Genomic DNA, 21,152 nt, shown 5'->3' with positions numbered 1-21,152 from the left:
TTTTTCCAGAAATTCTTCGAACACCTCCTCTTCGACATAGTCTTCTTATTGCTGGCTTAGTAATTCCTTGTATATTGTCAATTAATATCTTTCGAAATCGTTTTGCACCACTCTTTCCTCCTTTGCCACCTTTACCACGTCCAGACATTAGGAAAAATTCTCTAAATAAACACTATTTTCAACCTATGCAAAAAAAGTATCATTGCCAAATTTTTTTCGACTGATGCAAAAAAGGACCATTCCGAAAAAAATCTTCAACGAAATTTCGGAATGCCATTTTTTTATTATGTAAACAAAAAATAGTTAGCAGAGTATAATGTCTTCAAGAGGAAAAGGAGGAAAAGTACGGTCAAAGGCTAAAAGCAAATCCGTTCGGGCCGGGTTACAGTTTCCAGTTGGACGCATTCACCGTGTCTCCGTCATGAAACCCGAATGCGAGTAGGAATTCCTGCCGCAGTATATATGTGCGCAGTATTGGAATATGCTGTGGCTGAAATGCTTGAACTTGCTGGAAATACAGCAGTAAAATGTGGAAAAAGAAGAATTAAACCACGTCACATTGTCGTTGCAATTGGAAATGACGACGAATTAAAAGAATTAACTCAGAAAGCTATTATTTCATCTGGTGGATTTATGATTCGCAAAACTGCAGAAACTCCTAAACCAACTTCTTAACTTTAAATTAATTATTTGAATAATGCGCTGTTATTTTGTAATATTGTTTTCGAAATACAATAGATCAACCAGTTAAGTTTTTTTAAAGAATTTCAAAATAATTTCAAACACAATTAACGAATAAACGTTTAGAAGTAATTATAAATAAAATATCGCAATACTGTGTTATTCTATCATTGGCAAAATATTTTTTAGTCCAATATAATTTATTTACTTAAGCTAAATTATCCCAAAAAATAGTAATATATACAGTGAACAAAAATAAAAATTGAAAAGGCATTTTCTCATGAATTTACTATGAAACAATATTTAAAAAATAACTTCTATCGATTTAAAACATTAAATAAAGTTTTGCTTTATTTTTTAGTTTGTCTAAAAAATATTATATTTATACGGTTTTCCATTCATTGATAATTCAGAACCCAAAAAAATGAACAAATTTATTTAATACCCATTATATCCTCCATTAGCTCTAATTACATCTAGTGTTCGGCCTGGCATGCTATTAATAAGACTTTTTGCGTATTCTATTTTGAGTTAATTCCAAATGGATGATATTTTTGCAAATAAATGTTCTTTTTTCAAAAATCTCTTCTTTTGATTTTTTCTTTAATAAAGGCCCAAACATTATCTATAGGGTTTAAATCTGGGCTTTGTGTTGGCCATAGTAGTAATTCGATATTATTTACTTGAAAAAAAGCTCTTTGCTATTGCCGAAGTATGTTTCAGATCATTGTCTTGTTGGAAACTAGGATCTTTATGTTTGATTTTGTTCAGAAATGATCATATTATTCGTTAATATGTTAACATGCAAAGCTCCACCAATCTTCTCTTTTATCAAAACCAAATTAATAAATCCAATATTGATTATGGCATGATAGTTCATGATAGTTCCTTTACCGAATTTTACTGTTTTTGTAAGATTGTTTGTTAAATATTTTTCCTTGCGATTTCTCGATACTAAAGTTCTTACATCACTATTTTACATATTAAATTTACTTTCATCACTTAAAATAACTCGCTCCCAAAATATTTCGAGAGCATATTGCATGTTTGGCATAGGTCCTGTCTGAAATAAAAAAAAAATATGGCTAGAACAAAACAAACGGCTCGAAAATCTACTGGTGCAAAAGTACCAAGGAAACAGTTGTCTGCAAAATCTGCTCGCAAGCTGTCTGCACTAAGAAGACTATGCAGAAGTGGAGGCGTTCCCGCTTCGCACTCCCCGGAGGACAAGACGGTTCAGTGTGCCACTACGATGAACTGCCGGAGCCGTGGTTCACCGCCACGTGCTTCCGGCTATTCTAGTGGTGTTTTTAATTCTTTAGGTCAAAGCAGGAGGTCGAAGCCTGGACCCTCCCAGATGGGTTCAGCACTCACTGAAGACTCTTCTCCTCTGCTGCCCCTTTGGCTGGTGTCGGGGGAGCAGCAGCTGCAACAGGTACTAATTGTTTGGTAGCCACGACAACCGCACAGCATGCTGGTTCGCCACGTGTTTGCGGTTTGTCTAGTGGTGCCAAACCCAGCCTAGGTAAGTCAATTAATGCCAACAGGGTGTCGTCTCCTGAGGCCGTCCGGTGGGTACGGCAGGAAATAAGGTTGCCCTTGAGGACGGTTGGTACACGGTGGGGAAACCCAAACGTGCGGCTGGCCGTCCAACCCCCCCTAATGTTTTAGGTACTGGGTGTGTGTCCGATCAGGTGGATGCACACCCAAAGAAGACCACTGGCGCCGGGGGCAGAATTACCTTCGGTGCTGTGGCACGACTTGAGGTCCTCCCTACAAGTGGGAAGGCCTCGGTCATAAAGATCTTAGGTACGTTAGACTCTATCCAGCCTTCAAAGCTGTATAGAGTCCTGAAGAGGGAGCCCACCCAATTCCTGCTTGGGTGGGAGAAGGAGGAGGACTTCTTCAGCTTTAAAGGAGAGCTGGAGAAGTCCAGCCCGTTCGGTCCTGGCATGCATCGGCTTGTCAGGATTGAACAAAAGGTAAGGCAGGTAAGAGTCCTGCTCCTCGGGGTCCCCCGGGACTTCGAGGATAATGACCTTTTAGGACACATACAGCGGGAGTACCCCAGTGCCTCTGCCCTTGCACGCTTCAAGCAGGGTAACCGCCCTCTTGAAGTGGTGGAGGTCATCCTGGGATCTCCTGCGGAAGCCGAGCGCCTAGTACTTCTGGGTACTAGGATCGGCTACATTAGGATGAGAGCTGCCTGGCCCCGCCCGAAAGCCACCCAATGCTTTCGGTGTCAGGGGTTCGGGCACATCTCCACAAAGTGCCCGGATAAGGCGAAGTGCCTTATTTGCGGTGGGGAGCATGGTCGCAAGACGTGCCCCTCACCATCCAAGGAGAGGCAGTGTGTCAACTGTGGTAAGTTGGGACACACTGCCAACTTCAGAGGTTGCCCCAAGTTCAAGGAGGCAACCCGAAAGGTAGGTGGGGATGTAATCCCAACAGTAAGTCGCCCGCGTCGCGTCGCGCACCCTGCGCCAAAACCTGGCAAGCAGGCGATACTGGCCAAACCTTCCAAATCCGTTTGGGTGGCGAAGACAGTGGAACCTGTGAGCCATGCTACGTGTGGGTCGGTGCAGCCTTCGCCGACAAAGTTGGCAAAGCAGGTGAAAGCTTCCGAGTCCGCTTGGTTGCCTAAGCCGGCAATGCCTTCTGAGGCGGCTAACGGCGGCGCCGTCCGGCACAACCTGGGGCTGAAAAGGCGTCCTCCATACGTGGAGATGCCATTGCACTCAGCCCCTGGCGAGCGTGTACCGCAGGACAGTATTAGTCCTGCGGTGCAATTATGCGTTTCCCTATTAAAATTTTGTAGGGAGATGAATTGCAGTGTAGAGGAAATGCTACACTGCAACGTTGCCGAGGCCAAGAAGATCCTTGGCGAAGAACCGATATGATGCTCAACATCATATCGGTGAACGCGCGTTCCTTGGAAGGAAAAAGGGACGCCGTTCAGAGGATGTTGGCCACCACGAGTGCGGACATTCTGGTGGTCAACGAAACGAAGGTAAAGGGGGGTCCGTACGTAGTTGATGGCTACAACTGTCGTCACATACCCTGGAAACAGGGGTCAATATGTGGCACAGGAACTAGCCTCTTCTACAAGCCCTACCTTGCCTTGCAGAGTCCAGGTATATGTTCATGTAGCTTGTGTGAATTCCTCCAAGTGAGAATTCGCATAGGCGAGTTAACATTTTACCTAGGTGGGATGTACTCGAAGAACTTTACGGCGTGCTCCTGGCACGTACGGGAGTTCTTTGAAAAGCATCCGAAGGCCATGGTTGTTGGGGACCTGAATGCCAAGCATCAAGATCTTGGTTTCAGGGTAACCAACTCGCATGGTTTGGCTCTGAAGACGCTGGTTGAAGACCTCGGGCTGGAAATCCGGACTTCGAGCGAGCCAAACCACGTCGACGCGAGGGGAGGACGTGACTGGCTAGGGCTTGCTCTGGTCAGTCCCGGTCTTCTAAATTGGGTTAGTAAAACTATTTTATTGCCCGATATTGGGAGCGACCATCTGCCTCTATTGCACGAACTCCGTGAGCCAGTTCCTCAAAGGGTCCCAGGATACTTTGACCTCCGGGTGGGTTCCTGGGCTAACCTGGAGAGTTTCATGGCCAGCAGGTTGCCCTCACTTCTGGTGGGGAATACCTGCGCCAACATACGTGAGTTGGAGGCGCTTGATAATGGAATCAATGCTGCCCTGACTGATTACATGCGAGATAATTTCAAACAGAACTCAGTGCAGGGTCAGTCACATTCCACGCTCCCTCACCGGATCTTAAATAAAATTAGGTTCAAGCGCCGGCTATCCAGACTACGGGACAAATGCATTTACGAGGAGAACCGTGTTTGGTTTCGTGGCTGGATTAGCCGGCTTCAGAGGGAGATCCGAAGAGAAATCCGCGAACTCGAAAGTTCGCGGTGGGAGAGGGCCTGCCGAAGGGTGGACCCTCGCTTTCCGGACTTCTGGAAGCAGTTGAAGAGCCTGTCGGGGAGAAGGGGGGCTAAGTCAGTGCGCCTTAAACGCTCTGATGGAAACCTCGCTTCGGACCCGGTTGAGGTGGTTGAAATACTTTCAGCCCATCTCAATGGCATCTCGGGAACTGACGGAGGTCAGTTCGTAGAGACATCGTCCTTTGATACTGTCCAGCAGATATTGTCGTGGGACAAGCGCTGCCAGCTGGGCATATCAAGGAACGATGCAGGCGAAATTACTGAAGCGGAGATTCTGGCAGCAATCTCCCGAAGTAAGAACACCGCGGCGGGTTTGGATCGGATCCCGATGGCCATCTTTAAGAAGGCCCCGCCGCGGTTAATCACTGCACTAAAGGTTTTATTTAACGGGAGCTTGCGACTTGGGATGATTCCCTCCAGGTGGAAAGTGGCTGAGGTAATCCTTATCGGAAAGCCCGGGAAGCCACATGATGTCCCCGGGGGATATAGGCCCATTTCCTTGCTCCCCGCAATATCTAAAATCCTAGAAAGAATTATGCACCAAAGGCTCCTGGAGGAGCTGATGGTTGCAGACGCCCTCCCTGAGTTCCAATGGGGCTTCAGGGAGGGCCGCTCATGCGGGGACTGCCTTCACAAGGTGTCGTCTGGTATGAAGAACGCCCTCCAGAAAAGGGAATGCGGTATTTTAGTTAGTCTCGACATTGAAAAGGCCTTCGACTCGGTGTGGCACGACGGCCTCCGGAGTTCCCTTGCCACGTGTGGGGTTTCTCCGTGTCTAAGGCGCTGGCTGTCGGGGTTTCTTGAATCTCGCAGGCAGGTCGTGCGGCATCAGGGGGTCTTTTCTAAAGTCGCAACAGTCCTTCGCGGGGTCCCTCAGGGCTCTGTGCTCAGTCCGACACTATTCAATGTGTTTATGGCCACTGCGCCTATGCCAGTCAATGCTCGTACTGAAATGGTAATCTATGCAGACGACATTATCCTCTGGGATCACTCAATGAAACCGAGTGTGCGTGTCGTAGGCTTCAGGTTGCTGTGGATGGACTTGCAAACTGGTGTGGGAGTAGGGGTCTGAGAATGTGCGCGGACAAGTGCAGTGTCCTTAAAGTCTGTAAAAGGACGAGGGGTTACACTAATTTTGTTCCTAGGTTATTGCTGAGCGGGTCAGCAATCGCTGCAGTTGATCGGATGACTTATTTGGGCGTGCTCTTTAAGCCGTCCGGTAAGTTTGATGATCACATTGCACGTACGAAAATGCGTGCAATGCAGCGATTAGGTGCGTTGCGTGCTTTCCGCTTGAGCAGAGGTGCCTGGTTCCGCGTGTTTAACGCCATGGTGTTACCCGTCTTGACCTATGGCGTCCACGCTTGGTACCTCTATGAGGACAGGGATAAGCATGTTGACGTGCTTAAAAAAGTAAGAAGACGAGCCATAAGGCTAGCCTATGGCTTAGGATTCCGGACTGAGCTCTCCGACGCCCAGGAATCATCTCTCAAAGGCCTCTCTGAGGTCCTAGAGAAGATTATTTCTGGATGGCAGGTAAGGCGGTAAGTCTTAACCTGTGGTTGTGTGTAGGGAGGCGTGTGTGAGATGGAGACTGAAAAGGCAGCGATGCCGAAGGTCTACTTAGTTAGTTTTTAACTCCCTTAACTAATAATGTTTTTTCCGCAGAGTATAATGTCTTCAAGAGGAAAAGGAGGAAAAGTACGGTCAAAGGCTAAAAGCAAATCCGTTCGGGCCGGGTTACAGTTTCCAGTTGGACGCATTCACCGGTGTCTCCGTCATGAAACCCGAATGCGAGTAGGAATTCCTGCCGCAGTATATATGTGCGCAGTATTGGAATATGCTGTGGCTGAAATGCTTGAACTTGCTGGAAATACAGCAGTAAAATGTGGAAAAAGAAGAATTAAACCACGTCACATTGTCGTTGCAATTGGAAATGACGACGAATTAAAAGAATTAACTCAGAAAGCTATTATTTCATCTGGTGGATTTATGATTCGCAAAACTGCAGAAACTCCTAAACCAACTTCTTAACTTTAAATTAATTATTTGAATAATGCGCTGTTATTTTGTAATATTGTTTTCGAAATACAATAGATCAACCAGTTAAGTTTTTTTAAAGAATTTCAAAATAATTTCAAACACAATTAACGAATAAACGTTTAGAAGTAATTATAAATAAAATATCGCAATACTGTGTTATTCTATCATTGGCAAAATATTTTTTAGTCCAATATAATTTATTTACTTAAGCTAAATTATCCCAAAAAATAGTAAATATATACAGTGAACAAAAATAAAAATTGAAAAGGCATTTTCTCATGAATTTACTATGAAACAATATTTAAAAAATAACTTCTATCGATTTAAAACATTAAATAAAGTTTTGCTTTATTTTTTAGTTTGTCTAAAAAATATTATATTTATACGGTTTTCCATTCATTGATAATTCAGAACCCAAAAAAATGAACAAATTTATTTAATATCCATTATATCCTCCATTAGCTCTAATTACATCTAGTGTTCGGCCTGGCATGCTATTAATAAGACTTTTTGCGTATTCTATTTTGAGTTAATTCCAAATGGATGATATTTTTGCAAATAAATGTTCTTTTTTCAAAAATTCTCTTCTTTTGATTTTTTCTTTAATAAAGGCCCAAACATTATCTATAGGGTTTAAATCTGGGCTTTGTGTTGGCCATAGTAGTAATTCGATATTATTTACTTGAAAAAAAGCTCTTTGCTATTGCCGAAGTATGTTTCAGATCATTGTCTTGTTGGAAACTAGGATCTTTATGTTTGATTTTGTTCAGAAATGAGATCATATTATTCGTTAATATGTTAACATGCAAAGCTCCACCAATCTTCTCTTTTATCAAAACCAAATTAATAAATCCAATATTGATTATGGCATGATAGTTCATGATAGTTCCTTTACCGAATTTTACTGTTTTTGTAAGATTGTTTGTTAAATATTTTTCCTTGCGATTTCTCGATACTAAAGTTCTTACATCACTATTTTACATATTAAATTTACTTTCATCACTTAAAATAACTCGCTCCCAAAATATTTCGAGAGCATATTGCATGTTTGGCATAGCTTTAATCATTGAAGTTTAGGGTTTTTAGTAAAAAGTGGTCTTTTCGTGGGTGGATATGCATTCAGACCAATTTTTTCGTGGTATTTCTTATTGTTTGAGCTGTTACTGATTTCCCTTTTTTGTAAATGTTTTGGTAAATTTAAAACAGTTGAAATTGGCATCCACTTTTCAAGCTTCTTTAATTTTATTTTTGTTCACTGTAGCATGTCCAGTTTTTATTTTTGTTCACTGTAGCTTGTTCATGGTTATAGGTTTTTGTTTGTTTTCCTACTATTTATTAATTATCCAACAAATCCGAATTGAACAATTTTTAATTATATTTTTTCTAAAATACACAACTAGTATCTTCTTTTTATCTAAACGAGGTGCAACATTACATTTTCTACAAACTTCAACAAAAAATTTAAAAATTGTCTCAGAGTTATACAAACAATAAATCATTTTTTTATTTAAAAAAACAAGTTATGTTTTTTCACCTCGAATTCTTCTCGATAAATGCATATCGTTTGGCATTATAGTTACTTTTTTTCCGTGAATTGCGCACAAATTACTGTCTTCAAAAATTCCAACTAGGTAACTCTCTGCCGCTTTTTGGAGAGCGACAATCGCTGACGATTGAAAACGCAAATCAGTTTTGATAAACTGAGCGGTTTCTCTCACGAGTCTCTGGAATGGAAGTTTTCGTAGTAACAAATCAGTGCTCTTTTGATATCGTCTAATTTCTCGCATTGCAACAACTCCAGGTCGAAATCGATGAGGTTTCTTTACTCCTCCAAATTGTGAAACAGACTTGAGAGCAGATTTTGCAGACAACTGTTTCCTTGGTACTTTTGCACCAGTAGATTTTCGAGCCGTTTGTTTTGTTCTAGCCATATTTTTTTATTTCAGACAAAACAGTTTCAGGAATGAATGAATGAAGTTTATTGTAATTAACAGAGAAAGAGAAAGTGACAGGAATTAAGGACGGTGATAGGACGAGACTGATGCAAAGGCAACTGAACTCTTCTGAGCTTGCGTCCAATTCATCTGTCGCGGCCCCCGCGCAACCAACCGGCAAACAGGTAAAGCAGGCCAAACCTCCCAAGTCCGCTTGGGTGGCGAGGCCTGTGAAGCCTGCAAGCCACCGCACCCCTAGCGTCGCGGCCCCAGCGCCAAAACCTGGCAAACAAGCAAAGCAGGCCAAACCTCCCAAGTCCGCTTGCGTGGCGAAGCCTGTGATGCCTGCAAGCCACCGCACCCCCAGCGTCGCGGCCCCCGCTCCACAACCTGGCAAACAGGCAAAGCAGGCCAAACCTCCCAAGTCCGCTTGGGTGGCGAAGCCTGCGAGCCACATTGCTAGCGGGTCGGTTCCGCCGTCGCCGACAAAGCCGGCAAAGCGGGTGGAAGCATCCGAGTCAGCTCGGATGCCGAAGCCTGCGATGCCCTCCGAGTCGGCTACAGGTGACACCGCCCAGCAAAACCTGGGGGCGAAAAGGCTTCCTCCATACGTGGAGATGCCATTGCACTCACCCCCTTGCGAGCGTGAGCCGCAGGACAGTGTTAGTCCTGCGGTGGAGTTATGTATACGCCTGATAACACTTTGTAGGGAGATGAAGTGCAGCGTAGCGGATATGCTACGCCGCAACTATGCCGAGGCCAAGAAGATCCTTGGCGAAGAGCCGATATGATGCTCAACATCATATCGGTGAACGCGCGCTCCTTGTCAGGCAAAGGAGACCCGATTCGGAGGATGTTGGCCACCACTAGTGCGGACATCCTGGTGGTCAACGAAACAAAGTTAAAGCAGGATCGGTACGTAGTTGATGTCTACAACTGCTGTCACATACCCTGGAAACAGGGGTCAACATGTGGCACTGGAACTAGCCTCTTCTACAAGCCGTACCTTGCTCTCCGGAGCTCAGGTATATGTTCTTGTAGCCTATGTGAATTCCTCCAAGTGAGGATTCGCATAGGTAATTTAACTTTTTACCTAGGGGCGATGTATTCGAAGAACTTTACGGCGTGTTCTTGGCACGTACGGGAGTTCTTTGGAAAGCATCCGAAGGCGATGGTCGTTGGGGACCTGAATGCCAAGCACCATGAGCTCGGTTTCAGGGTAACCAACGCGCATGGTTTGGCTCTAAAGACGCTGGTTGAAGACCTCGGGTTGGAAATCAGATCTTCAAGCGAGCCAAATCACATCGATTCGCGGGGAGGACAAGACTGGCTAGGCCTTGCTCTGGTCAGCCCCGGGATGCTAAATTGGGTTAGTAACACAATTTTATTGCCTGATATTGGGAGCGACCATCTGCCTCTATTGCACGAACTCCGTGAGCCAGTTCCTCAAAGGGCCCCAGGATACTTTGACCTCCGGTCCGGTTCCTGGGCCAACCTGGAGAGGTTCATGGCCAGCAGGTTGCCCTCACTCCTGGTGGGGAATACCTGCGCCAACATACGAGAGTTGGAGGCGTTAGATAATGGAATCAATGCTGCCCTGTCTGATTATATGCGAGATAATTTCAAACAGAACCCAGTACAGGGCCAGGCACATTCCACGCTCCCGTACCGGGTGCTAAATAAAATTAGATTCAAGCGCCGGCTGTCCAGACTGCGGGACAAATGCGTCTACCAGGAGAACCGTGTCTGGTTTCGCGGCTGGATCAGCCGGCTTCAGAGGGAGATCCGGAGGGAAATCCGTGAACACGAAAGTTCACGGTGGGAGCGGGCCTGCCAAAGAGTGGACCCGCGCTTTCCGGACTTCTGGAAACAACTGAAGAGCCTGTCGGGGAGAGGGGAGGCAAAGTCAGTGCGCCTTAAGCGCTCTGATGGAACCCTCGCCTCGGACCCGGTTGAGGTGGCTGATATATTTTCAACCCACCTCAACAACATCTCGGGAACTGACGGAAGTCAGTTCGTAGAGACGTCGTCTTTTGTTACTATCCAGGAGGTATTGTCTTGGGACAAGCGCTGCCAGCTGGACATATCAAGGGTCGATGCAGGCGAAGTTTCCGAAAGGGAGATCCTGGCAGCGATCTCCCGAAGTAAGAACACCGCGGCGGGGCTAGATCGGATCCCTATGTCCATCTTCAAAAAGGCCCCGCCGTTGTTGATCACAGCCTTACAGGTTTTGTTTAGCGGGAGCTTGCGACTTGGGATGATTCCTTCCAGGTGGAAAGTGGCTGAGGTAATCCTCATTGGAAAACCTGAGAAGCCTCATGATGTCCCCGGGGGATATAGGCCCATTTCCTTGCTTCCCGCTATATCTAAAATCCTAGAAAGGATCATGCACCAAAGGCTCCTGGAGGAGCTGATGGTGGCTGTCGCCCTCCCGGAGTTCCAATGGGGCTTCAGGGACGGTCGTTCATGTGGAGACTGCTTGTGGAAGGTGTCTTCCGAAATGAAGAACGCCCTCCAGAAAAGTGAGTTTGGTATGTTAGTTAGTCTTGACATAGAAAAGGCCTTCGACTCGGTGTGGCACGACGGCCTGCGGAGTTCCCTCGCCACGTGTGGGGTTTCTCCATGTCTAAGGCGCTGGCTGTCGGGGTTCCTCGAATCTCGCGGTCAGGTCGTGCGACATCAGGGGGTCTTTTCTAAAGTCGCAACAGTCCTTCGCGGGGTCCCTCAGGGTTCTGTGCTGAGTCCCACACTATTTAATATCTTTATGGCCTCTGCGCCTATGCCAGTCAATGCTCGTACTGAAATGGTGATCTATGCAGACGACATTATCCTCTGGGATCAGTCGATGAAACCAGAGTGTGCGTGTCGTAGGCTACAGGTTGCTGTGGATGAACTTGTAAACTGGTGTGGGAGTAGGGGTCTAAAGATGTGTGCGGACAAGTGCAGTGTCCTTAAAGTCTGTAAAAGGACGAGGGGTTACACTAATTTTATCCCTAGGTTATCGCTGGACGGGTCAGCGATCGCTGTAGTTGATCGGACGACTTACTTGGGCGTGGTCTTCAAGCAGTCAGGTAAGTTCGATGATCACATTGCACGTACCAAAATGCGTGCAATGCAGCGATTAGGCGCGTTGCGTGCTTTCCACTTGAGGAGAGGTGCCTGGTTCCGTGTGTTCAACGCCATGGTGTTACCCGTGTTAACCTATGGCGTGCACGCTTGGCACTTCTGCGAGGACAGGGAGAAGTACGTTGACGCGCTTAAGAAAGTAAGAAGACGAGCCATCCGGCTAGCCTATGGCTTAGGATGGCATGATGAGCTCTCCAACGCCCAGGAATTGTCCCTCAAAGGCCTCCCTGAGGTCCTAGAGAAGATAATGACTGGGTGGCAGGTAAGACGGTAAGTCCTAACCTGTGGTTGTGTAGAGAGGCGAGCGTGTGTGCTGGACCGAAAAGGCAGGAATGCCGAAGGTCTCCTTATGTTACCTCACTAACAGCCTCTCTAACTAATTATTTAAAATAAAAATTTTCCTTCCTTTTTTTAAATTCATAATTTAATTTATTTCATATAAAAGAGGAATAAGTTATACACGAATTAATAAAGAGCCTGGAGGTCAGCTCAAAGTCGCCGCACTGCGTATCGAGTGACAGTTTCCGCGGAGCACTGCGACCGAGATTCGCTGGAAGAGCCAGCTCGTCTCCCTCCGGTCGTTGGTCTTCTTGGCGATTCTCTTGGCAATGTCGGCAAGAAGGCGAGTCGCAGACCTGCCGACAATTCCAGATGTTTCAAAGGCGAGGGGGACAAACTCGTAAGAGTCCGAAATATTTCCATACTTCGACCTCTTAGCCTCCTCAGCCTGAGCACTGGCGGAACCCGGGTTAGTGATGGACTTGAGTAACACCGACGCGGAGAACGAGTCAACACAAGTTGCGTCCCAAATCAGGGACTTGCCTTCCCTGAAAGGGAAGGTAGTCATCCCGTCAGGACGCTTTCTATCACTCCGGCAGAGACCGACTGGCTCTAGAGTGGAGGGGAAACCTGCCGACTCTAGAGCCCTTTTCACGACGTCATTGAGGTGAGTGTGGCGAGGAATTCTACCAGCACTCTTCTTGCACGAGAGGGCGTGCAAACCGTTCGGAGAGATCGTGGACCCGCACCGGCATGGGTGGGGCTGACAGATGTCCAGGCCCAAGCGTAAGCAGACACCAATCCGTAAGGATTCGTCGTCCAAGAGATGTCCCGTACTAGGGGTAGGGAGTGCATTGAGCCAGTCTCCCGTATGCGGCTGGCAAGCGCAGTTGAGAGATGCCAGTTGGACTTGGTCCAACTTTGACCGGAGTTTGCACAGAGTGTCTGAGCAAAAGACTCGTCCCAGTTCTTTTGGACTGAAGGGATCGTCGGAAAAACCAGACCGAGTGACGACCAAATGCGCGAGGCTGATGAGAATTCGGAAAGCTCGTTGAGTTCGAGAGAGGGAAAAAGAACCGAGCAGACCGAATTCCTGGATGCCGAGGTCGAAGAAAGATAGCAAGGCAAGGCTAGGTCCTTGCAGGAGCGAATCCCGATCCCCCCGAAACGTATAGGTAGGCACGCACGGGTAAGACCGACGCCAGTGAGTCTCGTGTTGAGATGGGATACCAGCGAGCTGAGGATAAAATTGTCGATTGCAAGTAAAGCATCGGGAGCCACGAAACAAGGCGAAGAACGTAGGATGTATGTTAGCCTCGGGATAAAGAGGAAATTCCTCAGCAAGAAAAAAGCCATGTGCGAGTCAAGCCCGCGGATCCGCTCGGTAAGCAGCTTGATTTCTTCCAATTTAGACAATAAGCTCTTTAAGATTCCATGTTCGGAAATTGGTGACCCCAGAATAACTAGATCGTTGGTAGGTGTGAGCCTTAACCCTGCAATCAGACCTCGTAGGGAAAAAGATGCGTGAGAAAGAGCCCCCGAGGATAACGAAATATTTACGAGTTCGCACTTACGACCATTCAAAGATAGACCGATCTCCGCGAAACCAGACGTGATTTTGTTAATGTCCTCCATAACGACATCCAAAGGTCCTCCAATAGTAACATCGTCTAAGTACCAAAAATTGACATTGAAAGCAAGGTTGCGTGCAATATGATCAACAGAGAGGGCAAACAGCAATGGCCCAAGGGGGTCACCCTGCTGAATACAGCATTCGGACATAATGGTTTCGCCATGAAACAGGAGGCAGCTTGGAGAAGAATATGCAAGATTTACGATTGGCCAGAGCTCTGGGCACCGTTTTGAGACCACCTCGAGCATGTGGTCACGACGGACACAATTAAAAGCATTACTGACATCCAGTTTGACAATAAACTCACAGTCGTTGGGTTTAGAATGTAGGAGTTGGCGGGTACCGTGCGCTAGGATTTCGCAGGCACCCTTAACACCAACACCGTACTGGAAGGGTAAGAACTCCGAACTCAGAGTTGGAACCACCCTGAATGACATGATTTTGGCTGAGAGCCTTCTGAAGACGTTGCCGATAGCAATCGGTCTCACACCGCCCTCGACTTTCTTCAGGGCAATAAGCCCCGCAGAAAAGAGAAGCTCCCTTGCGACGGCTGGGATCGTGCCGGACACAATGCGCGAACAAAGACGGGTGATGGAGGATAATAAGTCCCTACCGGAATCGAGGGTTAGGGGTGATACGAGATCCCGGATATGGATGGGCTTTAAACCGTCTAAGCCCCCGCTGCTGCTGGGAACAAAAGACCCCAGGGCAGCCGAGACCTCGGCCGGTGTGATCGGGATAGGCGGGACCGTGTCCAAAGTCGGAATTGCTCGTATATCGGCGGGAGTGCGAGGGTGTTTACTTCGGAGTTGATTTAGGACAGTGTCACACCGGGGAGCCACTGAGGAGTCCGACGAGATTGCACGTACAGCACCGGAGATGTCCCCCTGGAGAAGTTTGCTTTGAACTGCTCGATATAGGCGCATTTCAGCTGAACCGCTTTGTTTGGGAGACGGCTCATTACTAGACGGAGAACAAGGGACGGACAGCCAGTCAGAGTTGAATTCAGAATGAATAAAGGATAAACAGCGATCTTTGATCCGCTGAGCGGAAGAAACGAGTTTGGCATCGTGTGAGCGAATTGATGTAGAATTAAGGCAGACAGGGAAGAAACAGAATAACTTGAACCAGGTTTCGGGATCGTTGGATAACAGTGCCTGGTCGATCAAGACCGAGAGGGACTTAGCCACGGTAAGTCTGGCTGATTTTGGGATTCTGGCAGGAATGATTGAATGACTCCGGAATGCTGATAGGAGTTTGAGAAAAACCAAGGGATTGGGAATGGATGCGGGAATGGAGGGTGGAAGATTAGTCTGCTCGGGTAGGTCAGGCACGAGATATTTTGGGCACTTCCAGCATTCGATCATAGCGGAACTGGCCTTAGAAAGACCGGCGCAGGATAAGTGAAAATAAAGAGAGCAAGAAGAGCACGAGCGGCCCCTCTTACGAGAATTGGTTGTTTTGCAAGAAAAACAAGATGACATAAGAAAAGAATCAATAAATGGATTGTTGGTGAGATAAAAAGAAAAACAAAAAAGAGAAAAAGAGGCAACAATGGATTATTGAATAGCAAATAACAATGAACAGAAAAAGAAAAAAGTGCACCACAACAACACAACGTGCCACTGAAATCCAACAACACAAGAAGTAGAATTTTTTTTATTATGTAAATAAAAAATAGTTAGCAGAGTATAATGTCTTCAAGAGGAAAAGGAGGAAAAGTACGGTCAAAGGCTAAAAGCAAATCCGTTCGGGCCGGGTTACAGTTTCCAGTTGGACGCATTCACCGGTGTCTCCGTCATGAAACCAGAATGCGAGTAGGAATTCCTGCCGCAGTATATATGTGCGCAGTATTGGAATATGCTGTGGCTGAAATGCTTGAACTTGCTGGAAATACAGCAGTAAAATGTGGAAAAAGAAGAATTAAACCACGTCACATTGTCGTTGCAATTGGAAATGACGACGAATTAAAAGAATTAACTCAGAAAGCTATTATTTTATCTGGTGGATTTATGATTCGCAAAACTGCAGAAACTCCTAAAACAACTTCCTAACTTTAAATTAATTATTTGAATAATGCACTGTTATTTTGTAATATTGTTTTCGAAATACAATAGATCAACCAGTTAAGTTTTTTTAACGAATTTCAAAAAAATTTCAAACACAATCAACGAATAAACATTTAGAAGTAATTATAGATAAAATATCGCAATACTGTGTTATTTTATCATTGGCGAAATATTTTTTTAGTCCAATATAATTTATTTACTTAGGCTAAATTTTATTTTTTGTTTTGTTTTTTTTTTTTTTTTTTTTTTAATAATAACTGTAAACGAAAACAGAGAGAAAAGAGAGTTAACAAGAGGACTTCCCCGCCTCGTAGATGGAGAAATTATCCCAAAAAATAGTAAAAATATACAGTGAACAAAAATAAAAACTGAAAAAGCATTTTCTCATGAATTTACTATGAAACAATATTTACAAAATAACTTCTATTGATTTAAAAAAATTAAATAAAGTTTTGCTTTATTTTTTAGTTTGTCTAAAAAATATTATATTTATACGGTTTTCCATTCATTCATAATTCAGAACCCAAAAAATGCACAAATTTATTTAATATCTATTATGTCCTCCATTAGCTCTAATTACATCTAGTATTCGGCCTGGCATGCTATTAATAAGACTTTTTGCATATTCTATTTTGAGTTAATTCCAAATTGATGATATTTTTGCAAATAAATGTTCCTTTTTCAAAAATTCTCTTCCTTTGATTTTTTCTTTAATAAAGGCCCAAACATTCTCTATAGGGTTTAAATCTGGGCTTTGTGTTGGCCATAGTAGTAATTCGATATTATTTACTTGAAAAAAGCTCTTTGCTATTGCCGAAGTATGTTTCAGATCATTGTCTTGTTGGAAACTAGGATCTTTGTGTTCGATTTTGTTCAGAAATGAGATCATATTATTCGTTAATATGTTAACATACAAAGCTCCACCAATCTTCTCTTTTATCAAAACCAAATTAATGAATCCAATATTGATTATGGCATTATAGTTCATGATAGTTCCTTTACCGAATTTTACTGTTTTTTTAAGATTGTTTGTTAAATATTTTTCCTTGCGATTTCTCCATACTAAAGTTCTTACATCACTATTTTACATATTAAATTTACTTTCATCACTTAAAATAACTCGCTCCCGAAATATTTTGAGAGCATATTGCATGTTTGGCATAGCTTTAATCATTGAAGTTTAGGGTTTTTGGTAAGAAGTGGTCTTTTCGTGGGCGGATATGCATTCAGACCAATTTTTCGTGGTATTTCTTATTGTTTGAGCTGTTACTGATTTCCCTTTTTTCTGTAAATGTTTTAGTAATTAAAAACAGTTGAAATTGACATCCACTTTTCAAGCCTCTTTAATTTAAAATATTTGTGACGATTGAGCAACGAATGGTCAACCAGACTTAACTTTTTTGTCCGTCAAGCACTTATTTGAATAGCTTTTGATAATTTGCAATATCGTGCCAAGCATACTTTTTCGTGATATCTTGTATTTCTCTGTATGTTTTTCCAGATTTATACATGCCAATTATTCTGCCTTTTTCTTCAAATGTTCAATGATTGGCTATGTAGAGAGGTTACAAATGATTCAATTTGAACGAATTTTAAAAAATAAAACCTTTTTTTTGATATATATATAAGTAATTTAAATTTGTTCAGTATTTTTTTGGTTTTAAATTTTCGATATTATAAAAAAGGGCATAAATATATATTTATTAAAAAAAACTAAAAAAATGTAAAATACTTTAATCTATGTTAAAAATAAATTTGAGACATATTTGCAATATTGTCCAATTGTAAATTTATAAGAAAAAGCATGTTCAGTTTTTATTTTTGTTCACGGCGGGAAGCTTCCTTCTGGATTTGGGGGTGTCGGTCTAAGATCGGCGCTGGAGGTCGCGTACCCGGCATATTTTTCGTCTCTCTCAAGCTGCAACCATTTGACACGGCAAGTCCTTCGTCACACTATTGGACTTCGCTGGAATGAGTCATTTGATGAAGCTTGCCGGGATTGGAACAGGTCAGGACTCAAAATCCCCGAAGACACAACGAAACAAAGGAACTGGGATAACATTGTCTGCTCCAAAATTTCAGAAGGGCTTAAAAAAGAAGCAAATCAACATCGTCTTGCTTGCCTGGTGTCAGCCTCAAGTGGAGGGAGCGGAGCATGGCTTGGTGCAATCCCTTGCCCAAATCTCGGGACTTTTTTGGACGACGATTCTTTGAGGATTGGAGTCGGACAAAGACTTGGACTAGACGTTTGCCAAGGAGCACCGATGCCGCTGCGGGAAAACGGTCGATGCGAAGGGATTGCACCCGCTATCCTGCAGGAGATCCGCCGGAAGAGGACCACGTCACGCCGCTCTGAACGACGTGATCGTCAGAGCTCTGAAGGCTGCAGGCTTCCCAGCACAGCTTGAACCAGTGGGTCTCGATCGAGGTGATGGAAAGAGACCTGACGGGATGACTCTTTTCCCTTTCAACTCCGGACGATCTTTGGTCTGGGACGCAACTTGCGTCGATACTTACTCAAGCACGAATCTCCTTAAATCGGTTCAGACACCTGGAGCAGCTGCCTCAATCGCGGAAAACCTTAAAACCAAAAAATATTCCTTCCTCGGGGACCGCTACAGATTCACCCCTGTTGCGGCTGAGTCATCAGGAGCAGTTGGCCCAGCGACTGCCGAGTTCTTGCGCGAACTCGGAAGAATGCTCGCCACAAAGAAGAATGATCCTCGTGAAGGAGTATGGCTAAGACAAAGGATCGGAATAGCCATACTCCGAGGGAACTCGCTTTCCATACAGGCAGCGGGCTTCCTCAATTGATTTCTCAAATCAATCTCTTCTCCGAATTTATTAACTGATATTTTTTTTCTTGTGTTTTTAAAATAAATATTTTTGTTCACTATAGCTTGTTCATGGTTATAGGTTTTTGTTTGTTTTCCTGCTATATATTAATTATCCAACAAATCCGTATTAAACAATTTTTAATTATATATTTTCTAAAATACACAACGAGTATGCTCTTTTATCTAAACGAGGTGCAACATTACATTTTCTACAAACTTCAACAAAAAATTTAAAAATTGTCTCAGAATTATCCAAACAATAAATCATTTTTTATTTAAAATACAAATTATGTTTTTTCACCTCGAATTCTTCTCGATAAATGCATATCGTTTGGCATTATAGTTACTCTTTTTCCGTGAATTGCGCTTATAATTATTATATATTCAAGGAGAAACGATCAAGGAGAAATGATCATCGGGAACGGACATAGCTATTCCAACGCGTATCAATAGTGATCTTGAGTGGGAATTTCCATTCATTTTATCCTCTGCTGCTAATTAAATATTTATTAACACTTTTTAAAAAATAAATGATGAAATTATGTATTGCCTGATTAGTCAGTTATTAAAACTTTCCTGAATGAAATGTTGATATGATGGGCATTCTTATCAAATAGAGACGGTGGATCGTCTTGGGCAAGTAAAAAAGTGTCAAGAAAGTTTTGATATCATTAAAAAAATAGGGAACTCAATCAAAAAATATATCTCTGTTATTAGTGATTTAATCAATGAATTTGAAACACGTTTGAATGATTTTAAAGAAGCTCTACATATTATGAAAATATTTCCGTCACCTATGGAAAAAAATACTGTAAACGCTTTATGTATGAGCTGGAGCTAATTTAAATTGAGGCAGATTTACAGCGCTATTTAATTTAAGTAAACTATTGGATTTTTGGAGTCAAATTCGAGAATGAAAATATCTGAACTTGGTCGATAATGCTAAAAATGCATCAGTCTTTGGAAATACGTATGATGTGTAGATCTTTTCAGTAAACTTATGCGAATAAAAAGTAAGTATCGAAATCGATTAACTAGTGAACACCTAATTCAACTTTACGAACTTTGTCTTTGATTTTTACCCCTCTTTTAAATCAAATAGTAGACGCCAAGCAAAATCAAGTCTCACATTGATTCTCTTATTAAACTAATAAGCCTTTTTTGATCAAATAAAATATTTTTTGTGCGGCCGGAATGATACTCATAATTATCGATTTAGTCCTTAAGCTAAAAAGTTTGAGAACTCATCCTCTTAATTATTGATCTGGCCCTTGAGCTAAAAATGTTGAGAATCACTGAGAGACATAAAATCGGACTGCAGGGTACTGTTTTATTAGTGTTGCACATGAAGTTTGCGGCCTGCATGTTTGACACTCATCGTCTAAAATATCTATGTTCGATAGTAGAACCATCCGTATAAGTGGTGCCTGCTTAAGGGAGAGCTTTTTCCATCATGTTAAAGTCCACTGTTTCAGAAAGACTGTGACTAACTCGAAAACAGCTGAGTTTGTGCGTTGGGCTAGAGTTTTTTTCGTTTAGTCATTTTAGATTTTAGTGGAAGTACCTGCTTTTTTAAATCTTCTATCGCTTCATTTGTAAAGTCAGATTGGGAGGAAACAGCGATTTAGGGTTCTGTACTTTTACTTGTAGGGGGATATAAATAGGATGCATGTAAATTGAAGGGATGTAAGGTTGACTCTGATCAAAAAAGTAATAATCAACTAAAGAGATTCCAAGATCGATTTCTAGAAAGAAAAAAAGTCAGCCAAATCTAACTAGCAAATCCAAGAATTAAATGAAAAGCCCAGCTTTTAATGAAGTTTTTTTCTACTAGGAGAGAGGATATGTCTCTGAACTAAATCTTTTGTTTAACTAACTATGATCGCTTTATAAATAGCTCGTGTCATTTGTAAATAGCGATTAGCGACATGAAACTGATAAAAAAGGATGGTTATTTGCAGAAAAAAATAATTTGAAGAAATAGGGTGTAATTGAGCGCTTTAATCAAACATTGACACGGGGTATGGAAAAACTGATAGATAATAAAAATTGAAAACATTTTTAGACAAAGTTACGTTTTTATAATACGACACATCACTCGGCGATAAATGAGACTTGTTCAAAAAGTATAGAGATATTTCTGGAATTAAACGTGCCATTCGTGAAATATTAGGTTATAATCTCACTTTTAATTTAGATGAAAATAATGAGGCCTCGTTTGTAGTAGATAAACTTGATGGAAAATATACGATGCATTTAGCTTTTCACTTCCATACTTGAGTAGCTTCTATTACAAAATAACAGTGCATTATTCAAATAATAAATTTAAAGTTAGTAAGTTGGTTTAGGAGTTTATGCAGTCTTGCGAATCATAAATCCACCAAATGAAATAATAGCTTTCTGAGTTAATTCTTTTAATTCGTCGTCATTTCCAATTGCAACGACAACGTGACGTGGTTTAATTCTTCTTTTTCCACATTTTACTGCTGTATTTCCAGCGAAACGCTAAAAATCAAGAAATACAGTGCATTATCTCACCGCCATATCTTTGCCCCGATCGCAGTGGAGACATCGGGAGTCCTCGGCCCCA

At 43.0% G+C, this 21,152-nt stretch overlaps 4 protein-coding genes across 4 annotated transcripts; 3 read left to right on the top strand and 1 right to left on the bottom strand.

Moving 5' to 3' along the window:
* Window positions 1-6,315: 6,315 nt before the first annotated feature.
* On the top strand, window positions 6,316-6,697 carry LOC115229632 (histone H2A-beta, sperm-like). Its single transcript, XM_029799956.1, has one exon. The coding sequence runs from the start codon at window positions 6,316-6,318 to the stop codon at window positions 6,673-6,675; it is 360 nt and encodes a 119-aa protein (XP_029655816.1). The 3' UTR covers window positions 6,676-6,697.
* Window positions 6,698-8,204: 1,507 nt separating this feature from the next.
* LOC115229631 (histone H3.2-like) lies at window positions 8,205-8,615 on the bottom strand. Its single transcript, XM_029799955.1, has one exon. It carries the CDS (start codon window positions 8,613-8,615, stop codon window positions 8,205-8,207), a length of 411 nt encoding a protein of 136 aa, XP_029655815.1.
* Window positions 8,616-8,725: 110 nt separating this feature from the next.
* Window positions 8,726-9,409, top strand: LOC115229634 (vegetative cell wall protein gp1-like). Its single transcript, XM_029799960.1, has one exon. It carries the CDS (start codon window positions 8,726-8,728, stop codon window positions 9,407-9,409), a length of 684 nt encoding a protein of 227 aa, XP_029655820.1.
* A 5,941-nt stretch (window positions 9,410-15,350) lies between these two features.
* LOC115229633 (histone H2A-beta, sperm-like) lies at window positions 15,351-15,710 on the top strand. Its single transcript, XM_029799959.1, has one exon. The coding sequence runs from the start codon at window positions 15,351-15,353 to the stop codon at window positions 15,708-15,710; it is 360 nt and encodes a 119-aa protein (XP_029655819.1).
* Window positions 15,711-21,152: the final 5,442 nt, after the last annotated feature.

The sequence above is a fragment of the Octopus sinensis genome, unplaced genomic scaffold (genome assembly GCF_006345805.1).
Source record: "Octopus sinensis unplaced genomic scaffold, ASM634580v1 Contig13301, whole genome shotgun sequence".
NCBI lineage: Eukaryota > Metazoa > Mollusca > Cephalopoda > Octopoda > Octopodidae > Octopus > Octopus sinensis.
Note: the sequence above shows the minus strand (reverse complement) of the source record. Positions and strands in the feature narration are given on the sequence as shown.